Source organism: Lutra lutra, chromosome 4 (genome assembly GCF_902655055.1).
Source record: "Lutra lutra chromosome 4, mLutLut1.2, whole genome shotgun sequence".
NCBI classification, from domain to species: domain Eukaryota; kingdom Metazoa; phylum Chordata; class Mammalia; order Carnivora; family Mustelidae; genus Lutra; species Lutra lutra.
The window spans coordinates 124,069,143-124,094,847 of NC_062281.1; the positions used below are offsets into that span (position 1 = coordinate 124,069,143).

Here is a 25,705-nt window from a genome sequence, read left to right on the forward strand (position 1 = left end):
AATCCGATCTAAAATTAGTATTTTTTGTCCAAAATTTATTATTAATATACCTTCAACAAGCCTTTAATATGACATTCTAACATTTAATTTTAGATTGTAAAAGTCATCATAGTATTTTAAAGCCAGAAGAAACCTCACACATCTCATGCTTGTTATGAAATGAAAACCTTACAGTAAGCCTAGAAGAATAGAGTCCAGGAAGTTTGGTAATTGAGTATACATAAAGGGGAAGAGAGTCAAGGATCACTCTTGGTTTTCAAGTCTAAGAGATATGGAAATATTAAGGATCACTCACCAAAGCAGAGTTCAAAAGGGAAACTAATTGGGGGCAGGAAGAGTGGAATGCAGGAAAAGTTGTTTTGTTGTTTTAAATAAACGGAGTATGATGCTAACTTTACCTTATCAATAAAGAGAAGTATATTTCTTTGAGAGATGGATGGGGGCGGGGGGGGGGGTAGAGGAGAAGAGGCCATTCACTGCCTCAGCTTGAAGCAGGAAATCTGTAGTCTCTAACACATACATGGATCCTTTCGCATTACCCACAAAGAGCTAAATGAGTGCGCCAGGAAAAGTCCTCCAAAAAGTTGATTTGTTTTAGAAATAATACAAAATATTTCCACTATTTCTGAAATAAATTTACTTGTACTTTGAACTCTAAAAAGGTTTATCATCTTTGTTTTACCCTCTTCTGAATTACTTCACCACTTTTCATGTGAACCAAATAGAACAGCATAAAGAATCAGGATAATTTGATCAACAATAACCTATTTCAGAAATGCACTGTAAATTACAGTCTGAATGAATTCTACTCATTATCTAAAATTTAAAGGGACTGATCTCTTATTTGACAGAGATAAAAGAGTTGGCTGGTTTTGGTGATGCTAGCACTATTAGTTAATAGTGCCTGCCAACAACCTAGTCCCATAAACACTGAATTCTGTTCATCCAACGGTTCCTTGTCAACAAGCCATAATCACATTTCGACACACATTTCAAGATTTTAACAAAGTAGAATTAGTCTTTTGTGTCCCCTTATAGCCTAGGTTCATAAGCTTTTACAAGTTTTTAACAGGAAAGTCTTTAAATGATCAGTATAGAACATTCAGATTCAGAATGAAAAAAAAAAAAAACTATACACAGAATTGGTTTTATCACTATTAATAACTTCTAAGTGGGGTTTCAAGTTTCTGCTCATAAACAATTTCCCTCCCAAATTTCACTCACTTTGATTTATTACTTAAGAAACTGACTTGGTTTATGAAAATACTTTTGAAAATGATAAACTCCACACAGTGGTTACCTGTGCAGAGGAAAAGAGGGAAATGGATTTAGTTAGAAGTACCAGAAGCTTTGACATATCTGTAATGTTTTAGTATAAATGTGGAATATCTTAATACTTAATAAAGCCAAATGGTGGATACACAGGTTATATGGTAAGCATATGACCAGGAGGAAAATTTTATTAATTGCCTTCTCTGTCTCTCAACCCACCATTCCTACTGCCAACTCCAGGAAAAACCCTATGGGTAAGAGAAATTCTGGTCAAAAGGAAAGAAGGAATTTGGGGAATGTTATACATTTAATAGGAAGACAAATCTAGACAGTTTACTTACACAGTTACTAGACAGTTAACTTAGAAGAATGATGTCACAGCACAAGAGACAAGTAGAGTAGTAAAGACTCCAGAAAACAGGCAAGCACCAAAGACGAATAATGATATAATTTTGCCAAGAATCAATCAGCCTTATCTGTAACCATTCATGGAGATGCTTCTAAAATTATCCTTAATATCATCTTTTTCCAGTTTTATAGATTACAGATGTTTGATTGGTCTATGAACAGCTTATCTACCTCCCAATGTGTTTTAAATAATCATTTCCCCAAGTTGTATGGGAATACTGGTTTAAATCTCCCACACCCAAACGTGCTGAAATAAGATGGTCACCTTTCCCCATGTGACATCAGCTACTCTGAACAGAACATTAAATGTCAGTTTAAATCTAACTGGCCTTCCTAGCATAGCCTATAGAATTTGGAAACCTATATGAAGTCACCTAAACAAGCTCTTAAACATGAAGTTTTAGTAAACAGTAATTAACTATTATTAGAACGATGAATCTATTTTAATAACATTTGCACATACAACTTCAACAATCTGTTCCAATTTTGAAAAATGAGGAAAAAAGGACTAAAACACACATAGCGCATTTACAAAACACCTTGTGAAAATATACTGCTAACAGGAAATGTACTAAGTGGGATTTTATTCATCCCCCTGAATTATGTAAGTTTTGAAATTAACCAAAAAAAACCCAATATTTCTCTACTTTTCTTTTTCTTATATTTTGAAGGAAATAATAGCTCACTATGAAAGGCAATTTAACTGTTAAGCCTTTTAATCTTTTCACCAAATCTGGTAAACCTTCAAAATACAGGTAGCATCAACAATGCTTATTTTAAGGTAACCACAGTAAATTCAAAAACGCAATTTAAAATATTCATAATAGTCTTGTAACTATGAGAAGAATTTTTAGGAGTTAATTCTAAAATACATTAGCGTGTGCTCAAAAGGAGTTGATTCAGTCTGAGTCTCTAGAACAAAAGCTTTCAACCTTAGTTGCACGTGATTCTCACAGGTAACTGAGGCCCAAGACCATTCCCCAAACCAAACAAATCAGTCTTTGGAGGGTGAGACCCAGCCAGCACCGTATTTGTTTGTTTAAGCTTCTGAAGTGACTCCAATAAGTGACTAACATTGAGAACCACCACTCTAGGATTAACAGTGTTAACTTGATTCACTATTTCACAAACAGAATATGCAAACACATACATGGAGTAAAAAAAAACTAATTAGTCTTTATTTGTGGTACAACATACGATAACTTTTTTCTTTTTTCTTTTAAGATTTTAGTTATTTATTTGAGAGAGAGTACATGAGGGGAGAAGGTCAAAGGGAGAAGCAGACTCCCCATGGAGCTGGGAACCCCATTCGGGACTAGATCCTGGGACTCCAGGATCATGACCTGAGCCCAAGGCAGTTGCTTAACTAACTGAGCCACCCAGGCGCCCCCGGTAACATTTTTCCAAGCGATCCTGACATACTGCAGCTCAAATTAATTTTTCCATCACAAAAACAGACTCAGCAAATGGGTAAGAGATAACCCACAAATCCAGGAGGAATGGAAACACCTTTTACAACTGATTATTGTACAGAATTGCAATTAGTCTGTACCCTGAAATAAGTGTGAGATGAAACATTTACCTTTCCTAAGGACTTACATTTAGCCCTTGTTCTTAACGAAAATAAAAGTCCAAAAGGTTAATGATGAAATGGCTTAGCCCCATCGATAAGAAATCACCCAGTCTGAAAGCAAACCTCAAGAAGCCCTCCTACACACTTTATATGGCAAGAAATTTAAATTGAACCTATTTGCATAAACACTTCATAACTTAAAAAAAAAAAACCACTTCAGTTTTACATATGCTCAAGGACTAATTAGTATTCAGAATGAAAGACCATAGAGAAACTAAAATCCAATCTCTCCTTTAAAGGAAGATTCTTCTACCAGCTCAAATATGTATTGGTTTTTTGTTTTGTTTTTTTTTTCCAAAACAGCTTTTACTGTATCCTAATAGTAGTTTGCATTTTACTGCTTTAACATTTCTTAGGATCTCTAAAAATCAATTAATCCACCCAACATTTCTCTGAGGTGGATACTAATCAGTTAACCACACATTATTCTCAAGTCCTCATTTTTTTTCCCAACTCCTTATTTCTATGGCTAAGAAAAACTTACTCATAAGCACTTACTGATCTGAGCCAAAGGTGAATGATACAAAAGAAGAAATACCTGAACACTTGCCAAGGTTCACATTTTTGTTTTTGCTTTTCTACTAATCCTCACCACCTCAGCCAATAAAAGGAAGTTGTAATGTGAACATTTATCCCACTGTTTTTCATAACTGGGCTATCACAAAAGCTACATAGGGAGTCCTTGCCTTCCAAAAAAAAAAAAAAAAAAAACCACGCTGTCCAAAAAAACTGAGTATAAAGAACTCAACTGGAAAGAGAATGAAAAAGCTTAAGAGAAATGGGCAGGAGGAATTGTTCACAGCAACTTAATTGAAAGTGGTTGATTATCTGTACTGGGAAAGAAGATTCTAATTTAAAAAATTAAGCAACGGTGGTAGAAAATACCCCTAATGTCAAACAGAAAAGTCTATGTACAAGTTAATTGCAAAATTTCAAGCTGTTTACCCCTAAAAAGACCACCTACCTTCTCATTAACTTACTAAAGAACTTCTGGGGGGGGGGGGGGACATCTGTATAGTCCATCTTCAAACATAAAACAGAATAAACTTTATATATGCTGTTCTACCAATGCACCTTTTCTTTGACTGGAAGAAATCAACATACAATCTTTATCTCTCTTTCCAGAGGATTTCAGAAAATTAATGTTACAGTAACAGCTCAGTGAAAGGAATGCAAGCTAAAAACATTTAACAGAGAATAACTACTGTGTACACATGTAACCAAAGTCAATGACAAAATAAAATTCATTTTAAAGGATTAATTTATTACATTGTTATGATATGTAAGCACAAGTATATTTTACCAGCTTTTACCTAAGTTACTGAAATAAGTATAAGACAGGTGGAAGTGGAGGAATGTCAATATAAAAGATAAAGGTGCCCAAAGAAAACAATATAGGTACACTATAACTGGCTCAAGTTTGAAAGAGACATATACATACAAGATAGAAGGAAACACACAGGATTTAAAAATTTTTTTTTTTTTTTTTATTCATTTATTTGACAGAGAGAGATCACAAGCAGGCAGAGAGGCAGGCAGAGAGAGAGGAGGAAGCAGGCTCCCTGCTGAGCAGAGAGCCGGATGCGGGGCTCGATCCCAGGACCCTGAGATCATGACCTGAGCCGAAGGCAGCGGCTTAACCCACTGAGCCACCCAGGCGCCCCTAGGATTTTAAAAATTATTAAAGACTGAAGCTAGAATAAAAAATTAACTCTTTCCCCACAAATAACATACTAAAAAAGTCAGAAAAGAAAGCATTCCTAAATGAGAAGGAAACGGAGTAAAATGTCGTTCAAGGCTCATCTGAAATAAAACAGTCCATTATTTTGTGATTCCTTAATGTTAAGTCACAGCAAAAACTCTGACATCATCTTAAAGTCATCAGAAATAAGAATGCATACTAATCTTAAACTGCAGGGGAGTTAACATTTGATTTTCCTGAAAAAGTCAATGCTCTCTATAATTAAGTATAACATATTAATTTCTTTATACTCCCACAATTAATTCCATATCCATCTAACTGAAGGAATCTTGACATTATTTAAATACTCAACAATGGCTATACCTCTAAACGAATACCTGCAGAAGAAAGGGAGGGAGGAACAGGCTTAGACTTCTATCCTTCAAAGAACATACTTTTTTGTTAAGTATAATTAAACACTGGAATAGTGTTTAATCTGAATTTTATAAAAGTAATTAATTCTAGAATAGCATTTCCATGGAATAAACACATGCCCCAGAATCAAATTCATCTGAATAGCTTAAAATGCATCTTTTGTATTGCTATAGGAGATAACAAAGAAGAATTGTTAAATGCAAAATGAATAAAAATTTTTTAAAAAAATAAAATTTTTTTAAATTTTAAAAATTTTTTAAACATAGCTTGAGCCAAACTATGTAACTTTAAGTTAATTTTTAACCTAAACCAATTTACTACTCCCCTGTAAAGAAACAATATTGATACCTGTTTTAGGAGGTTGTGAAGATTAAATGAGATAATTCATATAATATGATTAGAATTCCAGAAACATGACAAAATGCTTATTACATATTAATGATTAATTTTAATATCAAATATTAGAGAAATCAACTAATCATATATATCTACAGCTAATTTTCCTCTTAAATGTGAAGCCCAAGGACAATTACATAAAAATCAGAACAAAATAATTGTAACTTAGAAATCTAGCCAGTGCAGTATGACGGGATACAGTAAGAAACAAAAATAACATTTTAGCAAATGAGAAGATTACATTCCTAAAAACCTCAATGAAAGCAACCAAAAAGCTTTTAGAATTCAAATCTGTTAGCAAAGTAGCTTCCTGAAAATTATCATCATTCTCACTCTTGGGGGGGGGGGGGGGGGGAGGATGAGAGGGCAGGGAAGAGGTGTGTAGTGAAAGATCAGTCCAAAAACAGCAGATATATATACACATACGTGTGTGTGTGTGTGTGTGTGTGTGTGTTGCATGTAAAAAATTATGGAACCCAAAAAGGCCATAGCTAATAGTATACCAATGTGTCAATTCCCTGGCTTTGATAACTGCATTATAGTTTTATAAGATGCCATCATTGGGGGAGCTAGATAACATTAAACAGTACACAGGAAGTCTGTGTACTCTACTTGTGCAACTTCCATGTGCATCTAAAATTATTTCAAAATAAAAAGGTCTTAAAAATGCACAAAATACATCTCACAAGAAACTTGTGTATCTGAAAACAAATTATAAACTTCCAAATGTAAAAGAAAACCTGAATGAACAAAGATAAATATTTCCAGATGGGAAAATACAAACATAACACTATCATTCTAATCATATTATTTATCTGAAGCATTTCAATTATCCTATGCCATTTTTTTTAACAAAATAATTCTGTCACAATAATCCTAATGCCTTTTTTTCTTTTTAACAAAATGATTCTGAGGTTCAACTGGAATAACAAACAAGTAAAGCAAAGAATCATGCAGGAAAGATTACCCCTACCAGGTACTAAAGAAAATAATTAGGCTATGAGAATTGAAAGCAGAAAACCCTATCATCCAAGAATTGTTAAGCAAAGTAGTGCAACAAATGGCCCAGATACACACCCTATTCCCTATATCCCTACACACCTAAATTCTAGATAGACTAAAAACACAAAAATCAAAAAATTAAAGTAACAGAATAAAACTATATGACTACTTACAAAATATCACTAAGGGTGTTTCTGGTTAGATGTGAAAAGAGCTTAGAAGTCATTACTACCATCCTCACAGTAAGAAAAGAGCTGAACAAACTGAAAATCAACAACTCTTGTTAGATTCATCAGAGACCTGAGGACCAGGCAAACTGCTGCCCTGAAAACTGGAGAGAGAGGTGAATACAGAGAATCACGGCTTACGGACACTGTGAGGCCCAGAGGTGGGGGCAGTATCCCTGGGAACAGAAACTACAATTGACAAACTATTCCAAGTTCCCTGTGGACTAACTTGAGAACAACAAATCAGGGAATGGGCAGACTTGGGGAGGACGACTTTCCTAAGTGTTACCTCCAGGTGCGCCCACAGGTTCACACTATGAGGACCTGAGAAAAACTCCCTCATACTTCTAGAGAGGGATGGGGGAAAGCAGCCATTTGAAATAGCCCAAGGCTCACTCTCTTCTCCATAACAAAGTCCGGCCCTCAAAGGAAACTACTTTGCCATCAAAGGAAACTACTTTACCAAAACCTAACCAACCCCGAGTAAAGGAAATACCTAACTTCAATCCTCCTTAGACTTCTAGTGTCACCTAAGTGTTGAGCAGTGAAGGGCAGGGAAACACTCCACAAAGTCAGGGCCAAGAGGCACAGGCTCATTCAAAGACTTAGACCGGGAAAGATCCTTCAGTTATATAAAAGTTTGTTTTACGAAATGTAATCACTCCATTCATAATTTTGTCTTGTTTTTCCAATTGGCATATACAACTTTCAGAGTGCTCATATTTGGAAGGCTGGAAGGGCCCCAACTTTGAAATAGTGTCTTCTTTTTACTCTTCTAGTTTTTAACTAAAGCTATATAAAGCTTGTGGATTAAACAATAAATTTCTAAATTTATGAAAAAAAAAAAGACTTAAGCCCAATTATAGGATAATAGAACACTTCCTTTCCCCTCATACTTACCTACCAACAATAAGGCTCATATCTTAGAGTTACTAGAGAAACCCAAAGACAGGAAGGACATTAGAGGAAATTTTTAACCTCTGACACCACCATTCAAATAATCAGTAAATACAGCCTCCTAGACAGATAACATAAAACCTCACACTGAGTCCTATTTACCTGAGTTCTTTTTACTCAATATGTCACGCCCAGCTATCAAAAATGACAAGACACGCTGAAAGACAAAAAAACATGTGAAGAGGCAAAGTAAGCATCAGAATCAAACTCAGATATAACAAGTGTTTTTAGAATTACGACACCTGAGAATTTAATATCTATGACTAATAGACTGAGTGCTTCGATGGAAAAAGTGGACACCATGAAGGAACAGGTAGATAATGTAAGCAATGTAAGCAGAGATATGGAAACCCTACGATAGAATCAAAAGGAAATGACAAAAATCAATTAATACTGTAACAGAAATGAATGCCTTTAATGGGTTAACAGACTGGACACAGACAAGAAAGGAACCAGTAAGCTTTAAGAAATATCAATATGAATTCCCAACTTGAAAAACTAAGAGGAAAAAATCATAAGCAAAAACAAAAACAATATCCAAGAACTGTGGAATGATTGCAAAATGTGGAACATATACACAATAAAAATATCAGAAGAAAGAGGGAAAAAGAAAGATGAAATCTGAATAATGGCTGAAAATTTTCAAAATAGATGATACCAAATCACACATCATAAAGCTCAGGGACCATCAAACAGAATACTGAAAAAATCTACACTTAGGCATATCATGTTCAAATACAGAAAAGCAAAGAGAAAATCTTGAAGGAAACCAGAAGAAATAATAACTTATCTAAGAGGAACATCAAGAATTATACCAGAATTCTCTTCAGAAATCATGCAAGCAAGAGATTGAAGTAAAATGTTTTAAAGTGTTGAAAGGAAAAACAAAACAAAACACGAAAACCACATCAACCTAGAATTCTGCATCCAGCAAAATGATTCTTCAAATGTGAAGGACATTATCAAGATTTTCTAAGAGAAACAAAAATTGAGGGAATTTGTTAACAGTAGACTTGCCTATAAGAAAAGTTAAAAGTGCTTCAGAGACAAAAATTATAGATGTTAGAAACTAAGTTTATATAAAGAAATGAAAATGCCTAAATAAATGAGGATTAAACCAGAATACCATTAAACACATACTCAAATAAAATTGTATTTATATTTATTACATCTTTATTTAAATATACATATACACACATACATATATTTTTTAAAAAGGCAAAAACCCTAAAGGATGAATAATTTTAATTATATCAAAATCTATGGTATACATAAAAATACCATGAACCAAACTGAAAAGCCAATTACTATCTAGGGAAAACTATGAAGTTAGTAGTCTTAATGCCTTTAAAAAAAAAAAAAAAAAGAAAAAAGAAAAAAAAAAAGAAAGCATTCATAGAGTGGGGAGGGAGTAAAAGATGGACCCCTCTGGTGAATTTGGGAGATGGAATTGGGCATGCTTTATTCAGTGTCACATTAGTTCTTTTTCACTTAGAGCCAGTATTTATCTGAAGATGCACCCAGTTTTTGCTGTTCTGTGCTGTAGACTTAAAGGAAAGCCTACATTCTGGCCCCTATCAAGAGGCCTTCAGTTGTTCAGTGCAGTAAATTACTGGATAAATTGTAATCAGAGATGAAGAGTACTGAGAAGGCCATTGTGGTGACACATCTAAGCTAAGCCTTCCAATCCAACTTTATTCAAGCAAAATTCTGATCTCCACTTGTAAATTTCCGATCTCCATCTGATTCTCTTATGTGTTTGCTCAAATGGTAGAAAATTTCAGTGGGAGGGAGAGTGGATTAATTATCTGCTCCCCAGACCCAAGCAGTTCTCTCCACATCAACCACGTTTATAATTTCATCTAAATGTTTCACAAACCAAGTATTCGAAAGGTATGAAGACGGAAATACATATATGGAAAGATACATAATTTGTTTAAAAAAAAAAAAAAGAACAATTCTTTAGTATATCAGAGAGCACTTTCCTTCTTGGACTTTGAGTACCATGAGGCATCAGAAGGATGGAATTACACATGGATTTACACTACAAAGCTAATAAAGTTTAAACTTTTGGTTCATACACTTAGCATGGGCCTCTTCCAAAAGCCGTAGGCATGATTTTATATTCATAATTCTGTACTTTTTTTTTTCCCTTAAAAAGGACCCCTGAAATTATAAAAGCTAGAGGCCTCATAACACCTGGATTAGCTCTGGATGAAACCTACAAGGGAAAGTGATATAAAATCAAATGCATTTGGGATTTTAAATTTCAACCCAACTAAAGAGATTCTGAAACTCATATGTTATTATATTTACAATATTATACTAAATGAAACAAAATCAGTACAAGTGGTTACTTCATAGTTTACCATAATGAAAGGCTGAAATCCTATCAAAAGACTCCTATTTCCCCACCTCAGAAAGGGGGCTTATTATGCCACTCTTAGGTTAGCTATTGTGATAACAACCTAGGAACATGTTTATGATTTGATGTTAAATGAAAAGATAAAATATTATAATCAGTTTTATCTAAGAAACCTACGAGAAAGAAACTTGCAAAGAATAATGGGCTTGTTAGTATGTGAAACAAACATTACCTTTTCTTTACCCTTTTTCCAAATAATCTATACTTTTATAATTTAAATTTTTAAATTATAATTTTAAGCTATGTCTATAAAGAAATCAAAATGATTTATATAGTTTTAAAGCTTCCAAAACCAATTCCACACAGTTCCAAAAATATTTTTAGCAACTACATTATTTTTAATGTATGACTTTCTCATGGTGACTATTTTGAAAAATAGTATCATTGTGTGTCCTGTTATCTTATAAGCATACCATACCTACATTACTTTCTTCAGAACTGTGCTCAGAAGCTTTTAAGGAAGACAGGTTCACCATACTAACTTAATCTAGATTGTCACATTTTTCCTGCCTTCTTCTGCCTCCTCTCTTGAAAAGAACTCCCACTTCTTTGTCTGATAGTGCATGTGCTTTTAGTAACCAGATCTTACTTATCTCCCATTATTAATGCTATTCTAATACAGAAGGCAGACTATTACTATTAGGTATTACTACTCATTGAATCAGTAATTTTAATTTTATAAATCACAAGTTAATATGTTTGCTCATTACCCTAGCCTAAAATAAAACGTTATATGACTTTTGTGCATCACTTTATTTATTCAGGAATATTTTCAACTCCAGGCAAGATAATTAGGTTGCTACTGCTTAGACTATAAAATGAATTAGTATATAATGCCAGTGTATTATACTCCGAACAACCAAAGGAATGGTTAAAAAAATAATAATAAAGAAAAGAAAAATCAAGGCAACAGCTCTCCTCAAAACTATCTTTAAGCTTTGGCAATTTTAGCCTTTAATGTTAATCTAACAATACTTTTAATCATATTTGAAAACTGTAGCTTATCAATGTCAACTTAGTCTGATTTTTCTTAGTTATCATGGCTATATGAGTAAGTTATGAACTTTTTTTAGATTTTCTTAAATTAAAAACCAAATAGAAAGATTACTTACATACCATAATTTTTTTTCCAAATAATCAACAATGTGGTCTTAAATTCTGTCAAAATGCAGTTAATAATCAATACATAAGGTTCTACCCTTACTGGATTTTACAGTGAAAACCTTAAATCACAGTCAGAGCCTGTAGCATTATAGTAAGAGCAGTATCACAAAGCATTTATGCTACAATATTATATAACCTCAGTTCTTATGATTAGATGCCTGATTTTCCCAAACTGTCTTTGTTATTACTAAATAATATGATCTTTCCACTTCACTTTCATTGTGTAAACCAAATGCAAGTATGTAATGTTTCCCTGATTCCTTAAATAAAAGGCAGCAATGATGTTATTTCTCCAAAATTTACCTCAGAGGCTGAAGTAAGCATTATATTTAACTGTAGTTGAAAGTTGAAAAGTCTCTGATGCTGTGTGAGATTCAAGAATTCTATTCTTTAGGATTCTCATAATTTCAGCATTAAACCCATAATACGATCTATTCCATACTCAAATAAAAAAGTAAGAAAGTTTAAATTCCTCAATTAAGGGGGCGCCTGGGTGGCTCAGTGGGTTAAAGCCTCTGCCTTCGGCTCAGGTCATGATCCCAGGGTCCTGGGATGGAGCCCCGCATTGGGCTCTCTGCTCAGCAGGGAGCCTGCTTCCTCCTCTCTGCCTGCCTCTCCCCCTGCTTGTGGTCTCTGCCTGTCAAATAAATAAATTAAAAAAAAAAAATCTAAATTCCTCAATTAAGATAAAAGATACAGAACACATTTTCCCTCTGTACTTGAGAAAATGACAATGAATCACTTTGGGAAAACGGACAATAAAGGAACTATCACATAAAACTTTTTCCATATGGAGAAGTAGGCGTGGGTTCTTTCTTCCTCCACTAATTTAACTATCAACCCCTTAAAAAATTATTTAAAAGCAAAGGAATTATTTACACACACACACACACACAGAAATTCCCTTGTCACAAATCAAATTTAACACGCATTTTATAAAAATCTACCCTTAAACTGCCAAGTTGGCAAAGATTAGTAGGCAAGAATGAAGGAACTTCAGTCATGTTAAATAGAGACTTTTCTGTATTTTTATGAGAGTAAATAGATATCTATCTTTAGGAGCAAATAATAATATGAACTGCCAGTGATTTTTACTCCTTCCTAAGAGAGGAAAGAAATATTTCATCTGAATGTCAAACCTTTAACTCATGTAACATCATTTGATTTATATAAACATTTATAAGACAAGTGTAATCCTAAGAGGTAGGACATTGGGCAAAGCCTACAGCAGCAAAAAAACATAAACTGAAAACTACATTAAACCAAAAAGACAACAGCAACAAAAGGAAGATAAATATATTATCATTACTATTAATAACAACTTTTAATTGTAGTTTTTCTATTGTAGTTTTTATAGTTTACATTTTCATGTTCATTACATCATTTGAGGATCATTTTATCTTCCTACTCTCTAAGGAAAGCAGAAATAAGCAACATTTATATTAAATGAAGCTATACAAATAAAACATTTAAAATACACCTAGCTTACAGTAAGTACTCAACAAGTGTTAGTTATTATTGTCTGTTAGAGATGAAGGTTCAGAGGTCATGATGGCTTGCCAGTGGTGGGAAAAGCAGAAAACCACTGAAGAAAGGGGCCCAGTAGTTAAGAAGGAAGAGATTAAAAAAAAAAAAAAATCAAAAGGAAGTTAGAGTGGTCATGAGAAAGACGAGTTGTTGTTAGTCACAAGCTTAATTAGTCAGAGTTCTAACCTAGGGCAGAAGAGAAAGGGAGCATAATGGCATCTCATCAATCAGACATTCCTGGATAGGTTCACCCCAAATCAGGGAGAGACTATCACTGACAATTCCCAGGTTCAGGAGCAAAACTTACACATACTCCTAATTTACTTTGTTCAGAAATCTACTTTGAGACAATAAAATATCATTTTGTTTCAATCTTCAAAACATAAAGGGAGGATAAGAAATTTATGTTCTAGAGGACAATGATGAATGTTTTTTATTCTATCCTATTTAACAAAATGAAGAAGCTGTCCACTGAAATATACCTGAAGACCATGTCAAGCCAGTTTTTCTAATCAGCTCTTCTATGGAAGAAACAATTGAGCTAAACCAGCTTTCCGCCACAGGTGTGTAACACACAGGGCACATGCAACACTTAACTGGATTGTATTTTACTAAAAAAAATACTACAGTGAAATAAAAAATGCTGGCAATTAGAAGCAGCTTCCTAAAATCTAAATACAAAATAATCACAAACTTCTCAGTTGTATCTGATCAACAATCTTCACATCTAAACCAACTGAACTAGTTTCAGTATGATACGGACAAAGCTAAAACTAAAATGCAAGGTTGAAGGAGGATTTTATCAATTTTAATTCAACTCAATTTACTGAAAGCTCCAACATTCTTCCCTACATTCAAAATATTATATTTATCACTGACTACTTAAGATATTTTCCTTTTTACATCAGACCTTAGAAACTGAAAAAACCATAGACACCCCTAATTAATCATTAAGCTCTTTTCTGATGAATAAAAATAGGGTCGAGTTTACAACTCTTTACTGAAGACGAAATAAAAATTTCATTTTTGCAGTAGGATTTCAGTTATGGTATTTACACTGCGCAGCTAGATTTTTTAAGTTCTTATCTTTTAAAAGTTACTATTAACCAAAGTAACACATATACTGTATCAACAATATTAACTAAAATAACATACTAAAACATGAAGAAAACTACAACAAGGCCCATTTTAGTAAACTTAAAACCTAGTGAAAATCTTAAAAGCAGTGAAAAGAAAAAAGGATATCATGTACAGCTGAACAAAGATAATAATGATGCAGTCTCTTAAGAAACATAAGCCAAGACAATGGAGTAACATCTATAAAGTACTGAAAGAAAAAATATATATTAACGTAGACTTCTATACCCAGCAAAAATATCTAAGGCAACTAGGGGCTTTTTTTAGACTTACAAAAGTGAAAAAAAAATTTCATCACCAGTAGACTTGCAGTATAACTATCTTTTTTAAATGATGTTATTGAGACAGAGAGAATGAGCAGTGGGGAAGGCAGAGGAAGAAGGAGAATCAGGCTCCCCATTGAGCTGAGATCATGAGATCATTGAGCTGAGATCATGACCTGAGCTGAAGGCAGACACTTAAAAGCTGAGGCACCCAGGCACCCCAGTATAACTAATTTTAAAAGAAATCCTTCAGGATCAAGGAAAATAGTACCAAATGAAAGCCTGCATTCTACACAAAGGTATGAAGAGCACTGGGAATGGAAAATGGATGAGTAAATATAAAACAGGAATTTTTACTCTCCTTAAGAGATAACTGTTTAAATAAGTTTAATAAGTTAAAAAAGTCTAAATAAACTGATTGTAAAAATAAGACATATAATAATAGCAAAAAGCCAGGCAAGAGGAAACAGAAGTATAATAAGATTCTTTTTTTTTTTTAAAGATTTTATTTATTTATTTGAGAGAGAAACAGTGAGAGAGAGCATGAGCGAGGAGAAGGTCAGAAAGAGAAGCGGACTCCCCGCGGAGCCGGGAGCCCGACGTGGGACTCGATCCTGGGACTCCAGGATCATGACCTGAGCCGAAGGCAGTTGTCCAACCAACTGAGCCACCCAGGCGTCCCGTATAATAAGATTCTTACACATGACATAGTATAATGTATACCATAAACCCTAAAGCAATCACAAAAAAAAAATCACAAAAAAGTGTACCACTAAGTCAACAAATGAGATAAAATGTAATAGCAAAATACTTAATCCTAAAGAAGCCAGAAAGAGAAAAAGGGAAAAAAGGAACAGATGGAACAAAGAGAAAACAAATAATAACACACATATTCAAACCCAGCCATATCAATAATTACAATAGTAAATGTTCTAAACACCACCATTTACAAGGGGTATTATGAAATGGATGCAAGCCCCAACTACATGCTGCCTACAAGAAATCCACTTTAAATAAAAAGACAAACAGGTTAACATCAAAGAGTGGGAAAAGATCTATCATGCTAACACTAATCAAAAGAAAACTGAAGTGGCTAATCAGACCAAATAGGTTTCAGAGCAAAGAATATTACCAAGGATAAAAAGGGACATTTCATAATGAAAAGGGGGCTAATTAGTCAAGAAGACATGACATTCCTACACATTTATGCATCTAATCATAGTACTTCAAAATACATGAAGCAAAAAGTAACAGAGCTTCAAGCAAAAATAGAGAAATTCACAATTATTATCAAAGATTTCAAAACCCCTCTCGCTATAAATGCTGGAACAAGTGGCAGGAAGAAAATCAAGGAGACAGAAAAACGACTTTACCAACCAACTAGACCTAATTGACATGTACTGCATACTCCACCCTATAACAACACAATATACATTTTTCATGTTCACACAGAACACTTAACTAAGAGAGTTTATATACTGAGGCATAAAACAAACCTAAATAAATTTTAGGATTTATGCAATGAGATTCAAGAAATTCAAATGTATGCTGCCCCCTTCCATAATACACAGTTATAACTGATCAGTAACTGCCAGCTAAAAACCCCATTTCCCAACCTCACCCCTTGCATATAGTGAACAGTCTTTATCAATAAACTAAGGATAAAAGAGGCCAAAAAAGCTTAGGGGGGCCTCCTCAACCTTTTCATGTCCTTCATGTCAGGAAGTACCCAAGACCCTGAATCAATCACCCATGTAGAAGAAAACCATCCACCAAAATGATCACCTAATAAATGAATGGAAAAAAAAGTCATTTGCCATGTTTAGCCAATAAAACTGGGGGCTTTGTTTTAAAAGCAGCTAGCATCACTCTAACTCAGGAAGCTTCCAAAGAGTTGTATGCCCAGTGACATGATTTGATTTACATCTTAAAAGGATCAATCTAGCTGTTATATTAAGAATAGTCTGTAGAAGGAGACCAAAAAAAGTCTGTAGAAAGGCAAGTGTGGCAGCAGACTAGTTAAGACATGGCAGTAATCCAGGGAAAAGATGACGGTATCTTGAATTAGGGTGATAACAGTACAAGTTACTCCTCTTTTCTTGAGTAGTAGTCATATTCTAGAAATATCTGAAGGTAAAGCAAACAGGATTTTTCTGACAGATTAGATGCAGAATGTGAAAAAAGAAAAGTCAAGTAAAACCCTGGCAACCGAAAGGATAGAGCTGCCATCAACTGAGATAGAGAAGGTCAAAGATAAAATAGATTCAGGTTGGATGAGGCAGTGGACAGAGTTATCAGAAGATCCATTTTGGACACCATGAATTTGAGAGGTCTACTAATCACTCAAAGCCAAACTCAAGTTTGAGTGAGCAGCCAAATTCCTAGGAAATAGGCCTGAATTAGAAATAAGTATTTGGAAGTTGTCAGCATATAAGTCACCCACTAAGGGAGAATAAATTGAGAAGAGTTCCTAGAACTGAGCCCTGGGTTATGCTTATGCTAAGAGGTTGAAGAGAAAAGGGGAGCCTAACACAGCCACCAATGAGATAGGAAGAAAACCAAGAATATGGTATCTTGGAAGCAAGGTAAAGAAAACTTACCAAAAAAGAAGTGACCAATTGTGTCAAATCCCACTGATAGGTCAAATAAAATGAAGAACAAAAATTGACCAAGGACCTAAGGAAATTACTGTTGAATCAGACAATTAGAGTAAGACGAGACAAGTTTTTAGTTTTACTGCAAAGGGAAGCTAAAATATGGAACTGAGGTTGGCCAAGAAAAGGGTAGTCAAGAGAAACTACTGCTTTGGTTTTTGGGTGAAAGAAATAATAGCATGTCCATATGCTAGTGAGAATGCTCAAGCAGAAAGAGACGTAATGATTATAGGAGATGAAGGAAAACTTCTGGAATCATGCCTTGTAGGTTAGGAAAGTGGATCAGGTGCACAAGTGGTCCAACAGGCAGATAATCTAGTTAACAGGGAGAAAGGTGGAGTAAATAAACACAGTTACTAGTAGGTGGGTAGATAATTATAAGTAATTAAGGCTACACTGAACCACGACTGGCAAGTCCAGGTATCTATAAGCTTTCCCTCAAAAGCAGACTTCCGGAGAGCAGTGTTTGAATATTCATTATTGTTTCAATTCCACTAGGGGCCAAAAAGCTATTCAAAGTCTTAACAGAGTGGTAGACAGACTTCCTGGGATTACCTTAATTGAGACCAATTGTTTCTAGTGATTACTCATATCATAGGATAGATATCCTATCCAGGACTCATAAGTGAGGCACTAATTAGCAATTTCAGAATAACTGCATTCCAATTAATCCAAAGTCTTCAAAACTCCTGAGAATTTTTCAAACAATTTCAGAAGTAGAGAAATCTATCATTCTTGGCAACATTACAGTTACTGTTGAATCATTTCAGACACTCTAAATACTACCAAATTCCAAAGAGCAGTCTCAACCTTACTCCTGGAGTTAGTTCATTAGTTTAGGAGGATTTTAAGAACACAGACAATAACATAATTTTCACGAATGAAGAGGAATAAATATTCCATTCTGAGTTACTGTCCTCATTTAAAAGATTATGTCCTAAGGTACTGACAAACTCACACAGCGGTTAGAAGCATATGAACAGCAAATATTATTTTAAATCCTTAGACCCTATAGAAAATTAATAATAAAGCACATTAATTCTAACATTTATGTAACAGAAGTTTCATTGCACTATTCCATCAGTCAACATTAGCAACAGGTGTCTCTTGAGATTCAGAAAAAACTACTTTGTAAAAGCAACAAATTCTGATACACAATTCTGAAAGCTAAGTAGTAAGCTAAGTAACACTTTCCATCAACTCTGTCATCTTCCATATCTCATTAGAAAAATTAAGTATACATTTTAGTAAAATGAAATTTTTCAACATAATACCCCACAGAACTTCTTTCATAACAAATGTGTTTGTATCCTAAATGTAACTCACAAGCTCCATGTTATAATATATTAATACTAAAGGCAAAGAAAAGCAATGAAATAGAAAAAAAATTTTTAAAAGCTAAGAAATAAACTGTATTCATTAAATACAAACAATCTACTGTAAGTCAGTGTTTCCTACCATTAAAGGGATCACATATGCCTTTGCAAATATGATGAAAGCTACACATATAATTTCAGGGAATTCATGGATGCCTTGAAGCCTATATATAGGTCCTGCAAGTTTAGAGAATCTGTAATTAGTCGGAAAAAATGGGAGTTCAAAATCAATCCATAAACATAGGAAAATTTAATATATGAAAGAAGGAATTGTAATATATGAAAAAGTAACCGTAACATACAGTGAGAAATGAATTATTAGTATGTTATTTGCCATAGTTGCTATTCATTGAAAGAAATTACAATAAATCTCTATAATTACATGAATTACATGAATGCTTTAATGAACTAAATGTCAAAAATAAAAATTATAAGATACTATGGCAAAATATAGAGAATGTATATAATCTTGGTTGGAGACAATCTTCTCAAGTAACAGAAGAAACCTACCTGCCTAAATTGATAGATTTGACTGTGTAAATTTTTAACTTATGCATAAGCTTACAGAAAGCTTTACAGTTACAGAAAATAAATGCAGACTATTTTTCTCCTACAACAGAAATAACCTATTTCAGTTGCTTCATTGGGTAATATAATTATGTTCATTATTTGGATACAAACAAGCAGACATTACACTAAACCAATTTCTTTGTGTCAGAAATTAGATTTTTCCGGAATTATATTCATTCTTAGCAATAAATGCAATTAAACATTGATATTACTGTTTAAAAATTCTATTCAAACTGCTAAATCTTAGTGTAATGTCAATATAAAGTCCCAAGCAACCTGGTATAATTAAAGAAGCACTTGATTTAGAATCACACATACCTGGGTTCCAATCCTGACTCGGCCACTATTAGTTATGTGGTCAAGTTATATAACCTTTGAGCCTATTCCTGCATCTGTAAAAATAGCTTTCTATGGTATTCTTGGAAGATTACATAAGAATATCACATATGGAAGTGCCTAGTACAGAGTCTGATTGTCAAACTATGCCTTCTGCCTTCCTTCCCTAAGGAAGATTACTAACTGGTAACATCTGTTTTTGTACTGTTTTTTTGTAAGACTTTTCAAGAAATCAAGACTGCTGACATAAAGTCATACATTTCACCTGCCATATTTTTGTAGTTCCAGAGCATTATTCGTTCCTTCAAGTGTTTTATATTTGAGCTCCTTTTTTGGCTCTTTTTTGAGTATGTTATTTGATCTCTTTTTATTTCTGATACAATTTAAAGGTTTCTTGTAAAAAACCATGGGAAAAAAAACACATTATTTTCTACCTGTGGCTTTCCACATGTTAAGATAATCCTCTTTTTAAAATCAATTAGGCTGTATCTATGGAAACCACTTTCAAGTGTTATGAAAAAAAATCTGAGGCAAAAAAAGAAAATAAAAAATTGAAGTAATCCTAGCCACTGTAAGGTGCTCAAGAAATAACAGTGATTCAACAAAGAAAAAATACAAATCTTAATTTTAATATAACTTTTAAGTTTCTCTAAATGGAGTCATTTTTTTTCTGTAAAACTGGATCATTAAAGAGGCCAGAAAATGACTCCAAATGCTAAGTGGATCCAAACAAAAAGGAATATTGGCCAACATTCAATGTTTAAGGTGAGTAATTTTTTCCATCACACAAGACACGTAATTAATAAAATCATGGTAAATAAATTTTATCTCTCTTCAAAATTGTATAGGGTAAGTTTTACCCTAGATTGAGGAATGGAATTATCCTGAGCTCCTCCTTCAACATTGGTTGCACTTCAATTAGATATATTTGATACTCTTTGATAGACTGTTCTTTAAAATGTTTCCAAGGCTTTTTGCAAAATATGCCAAAACTGCAAGTAGGCAGCTATACTTCTAATATTACAATTATTTACTAATACATTTTTCCTTAATGTTATCACCCACAGGAGCATCTAGCTGTTACTCAGTCTAAATGATTTTGCTGCTGGTATTTTATTGCGTGCTTCTCAAAAAGTATTTAAAACAATGATGAGGTGAAAGTATACACATAAAAACACATTACTTTTCCATATTCAAACTGGAGTCTCTTGAGCTGATTTTTAAATGCCATATACATTTTTAAATCAAAATGTATCGCATTCTTTTAACACTCCCTCCCCCATCCCAAACTCCTCCCAAACGCCAAAGTTCCCTACTAATCTGAAAGTACCTATTATCTATGAATTTTTCTGGTTTTTCATAACTTCATACTCCAACATTATATCCTTCAGACCCCTTTTCTCATTAAAGTAAGCACTGTTAACTCCTGAAGGTACTTAAGCATATAGTTTATTTATTGCATAATCTTACTCTTCCTTCCACCAACTTAAATCTCACTATAATTCCCCTTCAGCGTTCCCTTCTCTCCTAAACGCACTCCATCAACATCGCCGGGGGCCACATACACAAACATTCCTATTCTGAAGCCCAAAATATTAATAAAATTTCGCTCCACTAAAAAAACGTACTTAAAAGCCTTTCAGTAGCACGCTTGAAGCTTTTTATTTGCTTTCCTGTTCTACCTTGGCAGCCTATTTCTCCCGTCAGTTGTGTGGTCCCTTGCTGCCCCCAGCACAAGAGTGCAACTCACTACAGTGTATTTCTTTTACTCACCATGATTCCCAGTATCTCCCTCCATTTCCGACCATCCATCCCCTGGTGAACCTCCTAGTCCACAAAAGATCTGTATCCAGGTGCCCACACCTCAAATTAGAATACCCCTCGACTGACACTGCCGGGGCTTTCTGTAGACTCAGGAAAACACAGAAGGCTGAGCGTTCCTGCCTCCTCCAGCAGTTCCCGCTCCCTACCGAGTTCGGTCTTCTCTTGCTTCTCCCCCGTGGAATGCCTACTTCTGGTAACCCTTAGGCACGGGAAAGCTCACCTTAGCAACCTCTGCTCCGTGACCTCGCGAACCCAGCACCTCGCTCAAGCTTAACTCACACCATTCTTGGAGCTTGTGTTTTCGATGCCCCCAGTCCCAGCTCTCGTTGCAAGCTCTTTCACCCTCTTGCCCCCGAGCCAGACCGCAGGTTGCGACCGGAGCAACTGGACATGCCTCCCTGGCCCGGCCCCTTGCACACCACTCACCCCGAAGTAGCTCTGCTCCTTACCTAGCTTTGATCGGGACTCCTCCAGTTTCTGGATTTGGTTCTCCAAGAAGAGCATCGCCACTGCGAAGGCCACCACCGCCAGCAGCTGCAACTTGGGCGGCATCATAATCCTAAGGAGCCCCATGAAACCCGCTGCTCGGGATCAAGACATACCGCGGGGGGCGGGGAGCGGGGCCCCGGAGGCGAGTGAGACGCCGGGGGGCAGCCCACCGAGCGGGGAGAAAGGCAGGGAGAGCGCGACAGCGAGAGAACCACCGCAACGACCCCCCCCTTCTCACCGCCCCAGTCCCCCGCCCCCAGGCGCCAGTACCAACGCCGCCGGTGCCCGCTTCTCCTGGACCGACTCAACGGCCGCCCCCTCCAAAAGCCCGCGCAGCAAATACAGCGCGAAGCGGCTGCCGGGCTCTCGCCTCTCTACTGCCTCAGTCCCCGACCCCCGCGCCCGCCTGCCTGCCCGCCTCCTTCTATTCCTTCCTTCCCTCCCTCCTTTGCTCGCGGCCGCGCGCTCTTCCGCCAGTGCTGCGGCTGCGACTGCGCCGCCCTCTGCTCCGCCCCCGCCCAGCCCCCTCCACCACCACGCGCACGCATCCACGTACGCTGCTCGGCAACCGGAGGCTCCACCCTCGGCTCGCGTTCAGTTGTGCCTATTGGACCGAAGAAACCCGAAGCCTCGCTCTTGGTTCGTTTTATGGTTGGTTTCCTTTGCCTTGGGTGTCAACCAAAGCGGCATTCGATTGGGTAAAGGAGGCGCGCTGAAACCGAAGAAGGCGGGGCTTCTTGGCTGCTGGACGAATTGTCGTGAATAAAAGGAAGGCGCTCGGAGCCGTACAGATTTGGGGAGTTTAGGAAAATGCCTGATAGGGGTTTTCGGAAGGACCCTGCGACTTTGTATTTATATTAAATATAAAGATATTTGACTACCTTAAGTTTCTATATACTTCTAGGTAATACCTGTCTCTGAAGAGTAAGAGACTCGGTAACAACGGCCTTTAACAGACTGTTTTGGATAAGGCTCTGGAGCGGACGCCCCTAGCTGAGAGGTCCTCCGGGCAGTAGGAAACCTACGGAAGATGGTAGCGATGGCGGCTGGGTCGGTTGATTCGCTCCGGCCGGCGTTTGCGCTGCGGTTGCTCTTGGCTGCTGTACTTCAAGCGGTAAGTAGAGATCATCTCCGCAGCAGCCCAGGGCGAGTGGGGAATGTTGCGCAGAGAAATACGAAATATTCGGTCCTGCATGGTAGCCACGCTTGGAGAGGGTGGGAGGACTGGACTTCTTAGGGACTGGTCCGACCGGAATGCTACGTGGCATCTTTCCTCATTTGATGCTTTTCCTTTCCCGCCCCGGATTTCTAGCGGTTCTTTCTCTTGACTTTAGAGTATCTTGAGTTGTACTTCTTTTGCAGAGTTCCAATTAAAAACAACCTATAAACCTCACGGTAAGAGGCGGGTAGAAAGCAATGAATCTTAGAAAGGAATGGAAATTGTTTTTAAGTGGGCAGAATACAAGAGACCACCGTTCTTCGTGATAAGGCTCTCCCTAAATCTTAGACGAAAGCCCCCATATCTGTGGTCCAGGGTACACTTCTGTGTACCTGTGTACCCAGGGTAACACTTCCTGTTAACTTTTTTCTCTCAGTTGTTAGTGGTTTCTAATTCACTGTTAGCTTTTTATTTCCGATCTCTATTACGTGCTGCTGGATGCATTTCAGTACCGTTTGTGGTTTTAAACAACCTTGTTGCAATAAAAGGAGCTATTCTATACTAAAGCACAATTTATTTTTGAAATCGATTTTCTAAAACGATAGCCTTCTTATCGTTTAAAATCTGGCAGTGTTAACCAACTTTTTAAACTCGTTCTTCATTAACCCAACAGACGCGTTCTTAATCTTTGAGTGGAGAAGGGCTAATTTTGTCTTATTTTTCTGTTCATTCATGTACAACTTAGTATTGGTTTATGTCTCCTAAGAAGCTTACGATCCATATTTTGCTATGTGAGTAACTTTTTTTCTGGGCACTGCGGAAGCTTTTACACGTTTCATTAATCAGCTTAATTCTTCAGGTATTTTCATTACTGAGCCTGCTGAACAGTTTTCTCCTAGGAGACTTGGTTTCATTGACTTCACCACAATTTAGGGGAGTTAATGCCTCTACCAAAAACTTCCATAAACAGCCCGTGCTTTTCTTTCCTCAAAGAGTTTGAAGTTCTTGTCTGTTTTTGCAACCATACCTTAAAGGTGGATTTTTAACTTCTCCAATTAGCATCATAGTACTTTGTTATTCAGGCATTTGGTGCCCCCTTAGAAATTACCAAAAGACCCTTCTCTAAACTTTCTACTGGAGAATTTTTGTTGTTCTTGTTTTGCCAGTCTTAGATCATTAGAGTCTACCACCATGCAAAGGTAAGGAATAACATATCACGTTGACTTCTGATTTCTCTGTCTTTAATTATCAATGTTGTGTAACCACCCCACATTTTGTTGGCTTAAAATCACAATTTCTCCTAATTTTGTGGGTCTGCTGTAGAGTTCCTGTTTTCCTCTGGCTCATGTACTGTAGTTGTGTTCAGCTAGTAGGACGGCTGAACTGAAAGGTCCAAGATGGCTTCATTCTTAGTTGGTGCTGTCAGCAAGGGTGACTTGGTTCTCCTCTGTGTGACCTCTCATCCTCCAGCCCAACTTCTTTTCATGGCAGTCTCAGAATAGGGCTCCTAAAGAGCAAAAAAGCTGCAGTGCCTCCTGAAGGCTAGCCTTGAAAATCACATATATTACTTCCACCTCACGATACTTGTCAAAGTAAATCATAGGACTGGTCTAGATTTCAGGGATGGAGAAATAGACTCCATCTTTGGACAGGAGGAGTGACAAACTTAGCAAAGAAATTACATACCAGGATAGGAGGAATTTATGGCCATTAAATAATCTACTACCATGACCATCCACATAAGTCAAAAAATTGGGTATCATCTTTGACATTTTTTTATATACCTTGCATCAGGCAATTACCAACTCTTTTTTATTTTACTTCCTAAATATCACTCAGATTCATGTACTTAATGCTAATCCCTCATTCAGGCCACCAACATCTCTCTCATTAGCATTAATAGCTTCTAGTTCACTCTTCTAACTATCAGAACCTAAATGGTTGGCTTTGTAAGTTTCCCAGTTGCCCAAGCCAGCAAGTAGTCTTTTTTAAATTCTTTTTCACTCTCTGAATCCAATTAGTCATTAAACCCTTGAAAATTTCCAAGCCAGTCCACTTAATTCTATGTTCACAGGCAGTACCTAAATTCCGACCATCATTTTTGCTTGCCTGGAATTCCCCCAACAGTTTCCTTAAACTGGGTTCCATATTTCATTTTCTTACTTTCTAATCCAAGCTGTACAGTGCAACCACAGTCATCTTTTTCAAACTTTATTATAATTCTTCAGTGGTTCCCTGTTGATTTTAAGGTGAAGTCTGTTCTCCTGAACATTCCTTAACAAGGCCTGTTTCACTTGATACTTATTTGTTGAGCCAGGCTTAAGTCCCAGAACTTAACCGCTGCTGCAAGAGCCAAAAGATAAGGTGAAGAATTGGGGTCATTTGTTTTAACCTGTCGCACATACCATGTTCTTCCTCAACCAGGCCTAAAGTGTTTAGATAAAAGGCAAAGCTTAATTTACATACCATCTCCAGATATGCAGATTCAGATATACTCTCTCCCTTGCATATTCTGTCATCATATCTTATATTCCATTACACAGATACACAATCTTAACAGTACCATACCTTGTGTGTTTGTATCCCTCCACTCCCCCTGCTCCTATGACAAGAATATAGCTAAAGGGAATACAGAGACCTTATTTTAGTTTGTTTCTTTTTTTTTTCATATTGTGCCTCAAATGTATTTGTTCACTAAAATCCCTCAGAGCTGGGCACCTGGGTGGCTCAGTTGGTTAAGCGTCTTACTCTTGATTTCAATTCAGGTCAT

The 25,705-nt window shown here is 36.2% G+C and overlaps 2 protein-coding genes across 3 annotated transcripts in view; one reads left to right on the forward strand and one right to left on the reverse strand.

The window, feature by feature from the left end:
- HS2ST1 (heparan sulfate 2-O-sulfotransferase 1) overlaps window positions 1-22,264 on the reverse strand; it is a 172,629-nt gene extending 150,365 nt beyond the window's left edge. The window contains exon 1 of one of the 2 annotated variants that reach the window (XM_047725449.1): window positions 21,737-22,264. In XM_047725449.1, the coding sequence (XP_047581405.1) occupies window positions 21,737-21,860 (124 nt within the window). In that variant the 5' untranslated portion in view covers window positions 21,861-22,264. The remainder of the gene's footprint in view (window positions 1-21,736) is intronic. The other variant, XM_047725450.1, reaches the window with a different exon arrangement.
- A 311-nt stretch (window positions 22,265-22,575) lies between these two features.
- Window positions 22,576-25,705, forward strand: part of SELENOF (selenoprotein F) — a 41,656-nt gene continuing 38,526 nt past the window's right edge. Inside the window, exon 1 of the mRNA XM_047725451.1 lies at window positions 22,576-22,890. Coding sequence (XP_047581407.1) covers window positions 22,807-22,890 — 84 coding nt within the window. The 5' untranslated portion in view covers window positions 22,576-22,806. The remainder of the gene's footprint in view (window positions 22,891-25,705) is intronic.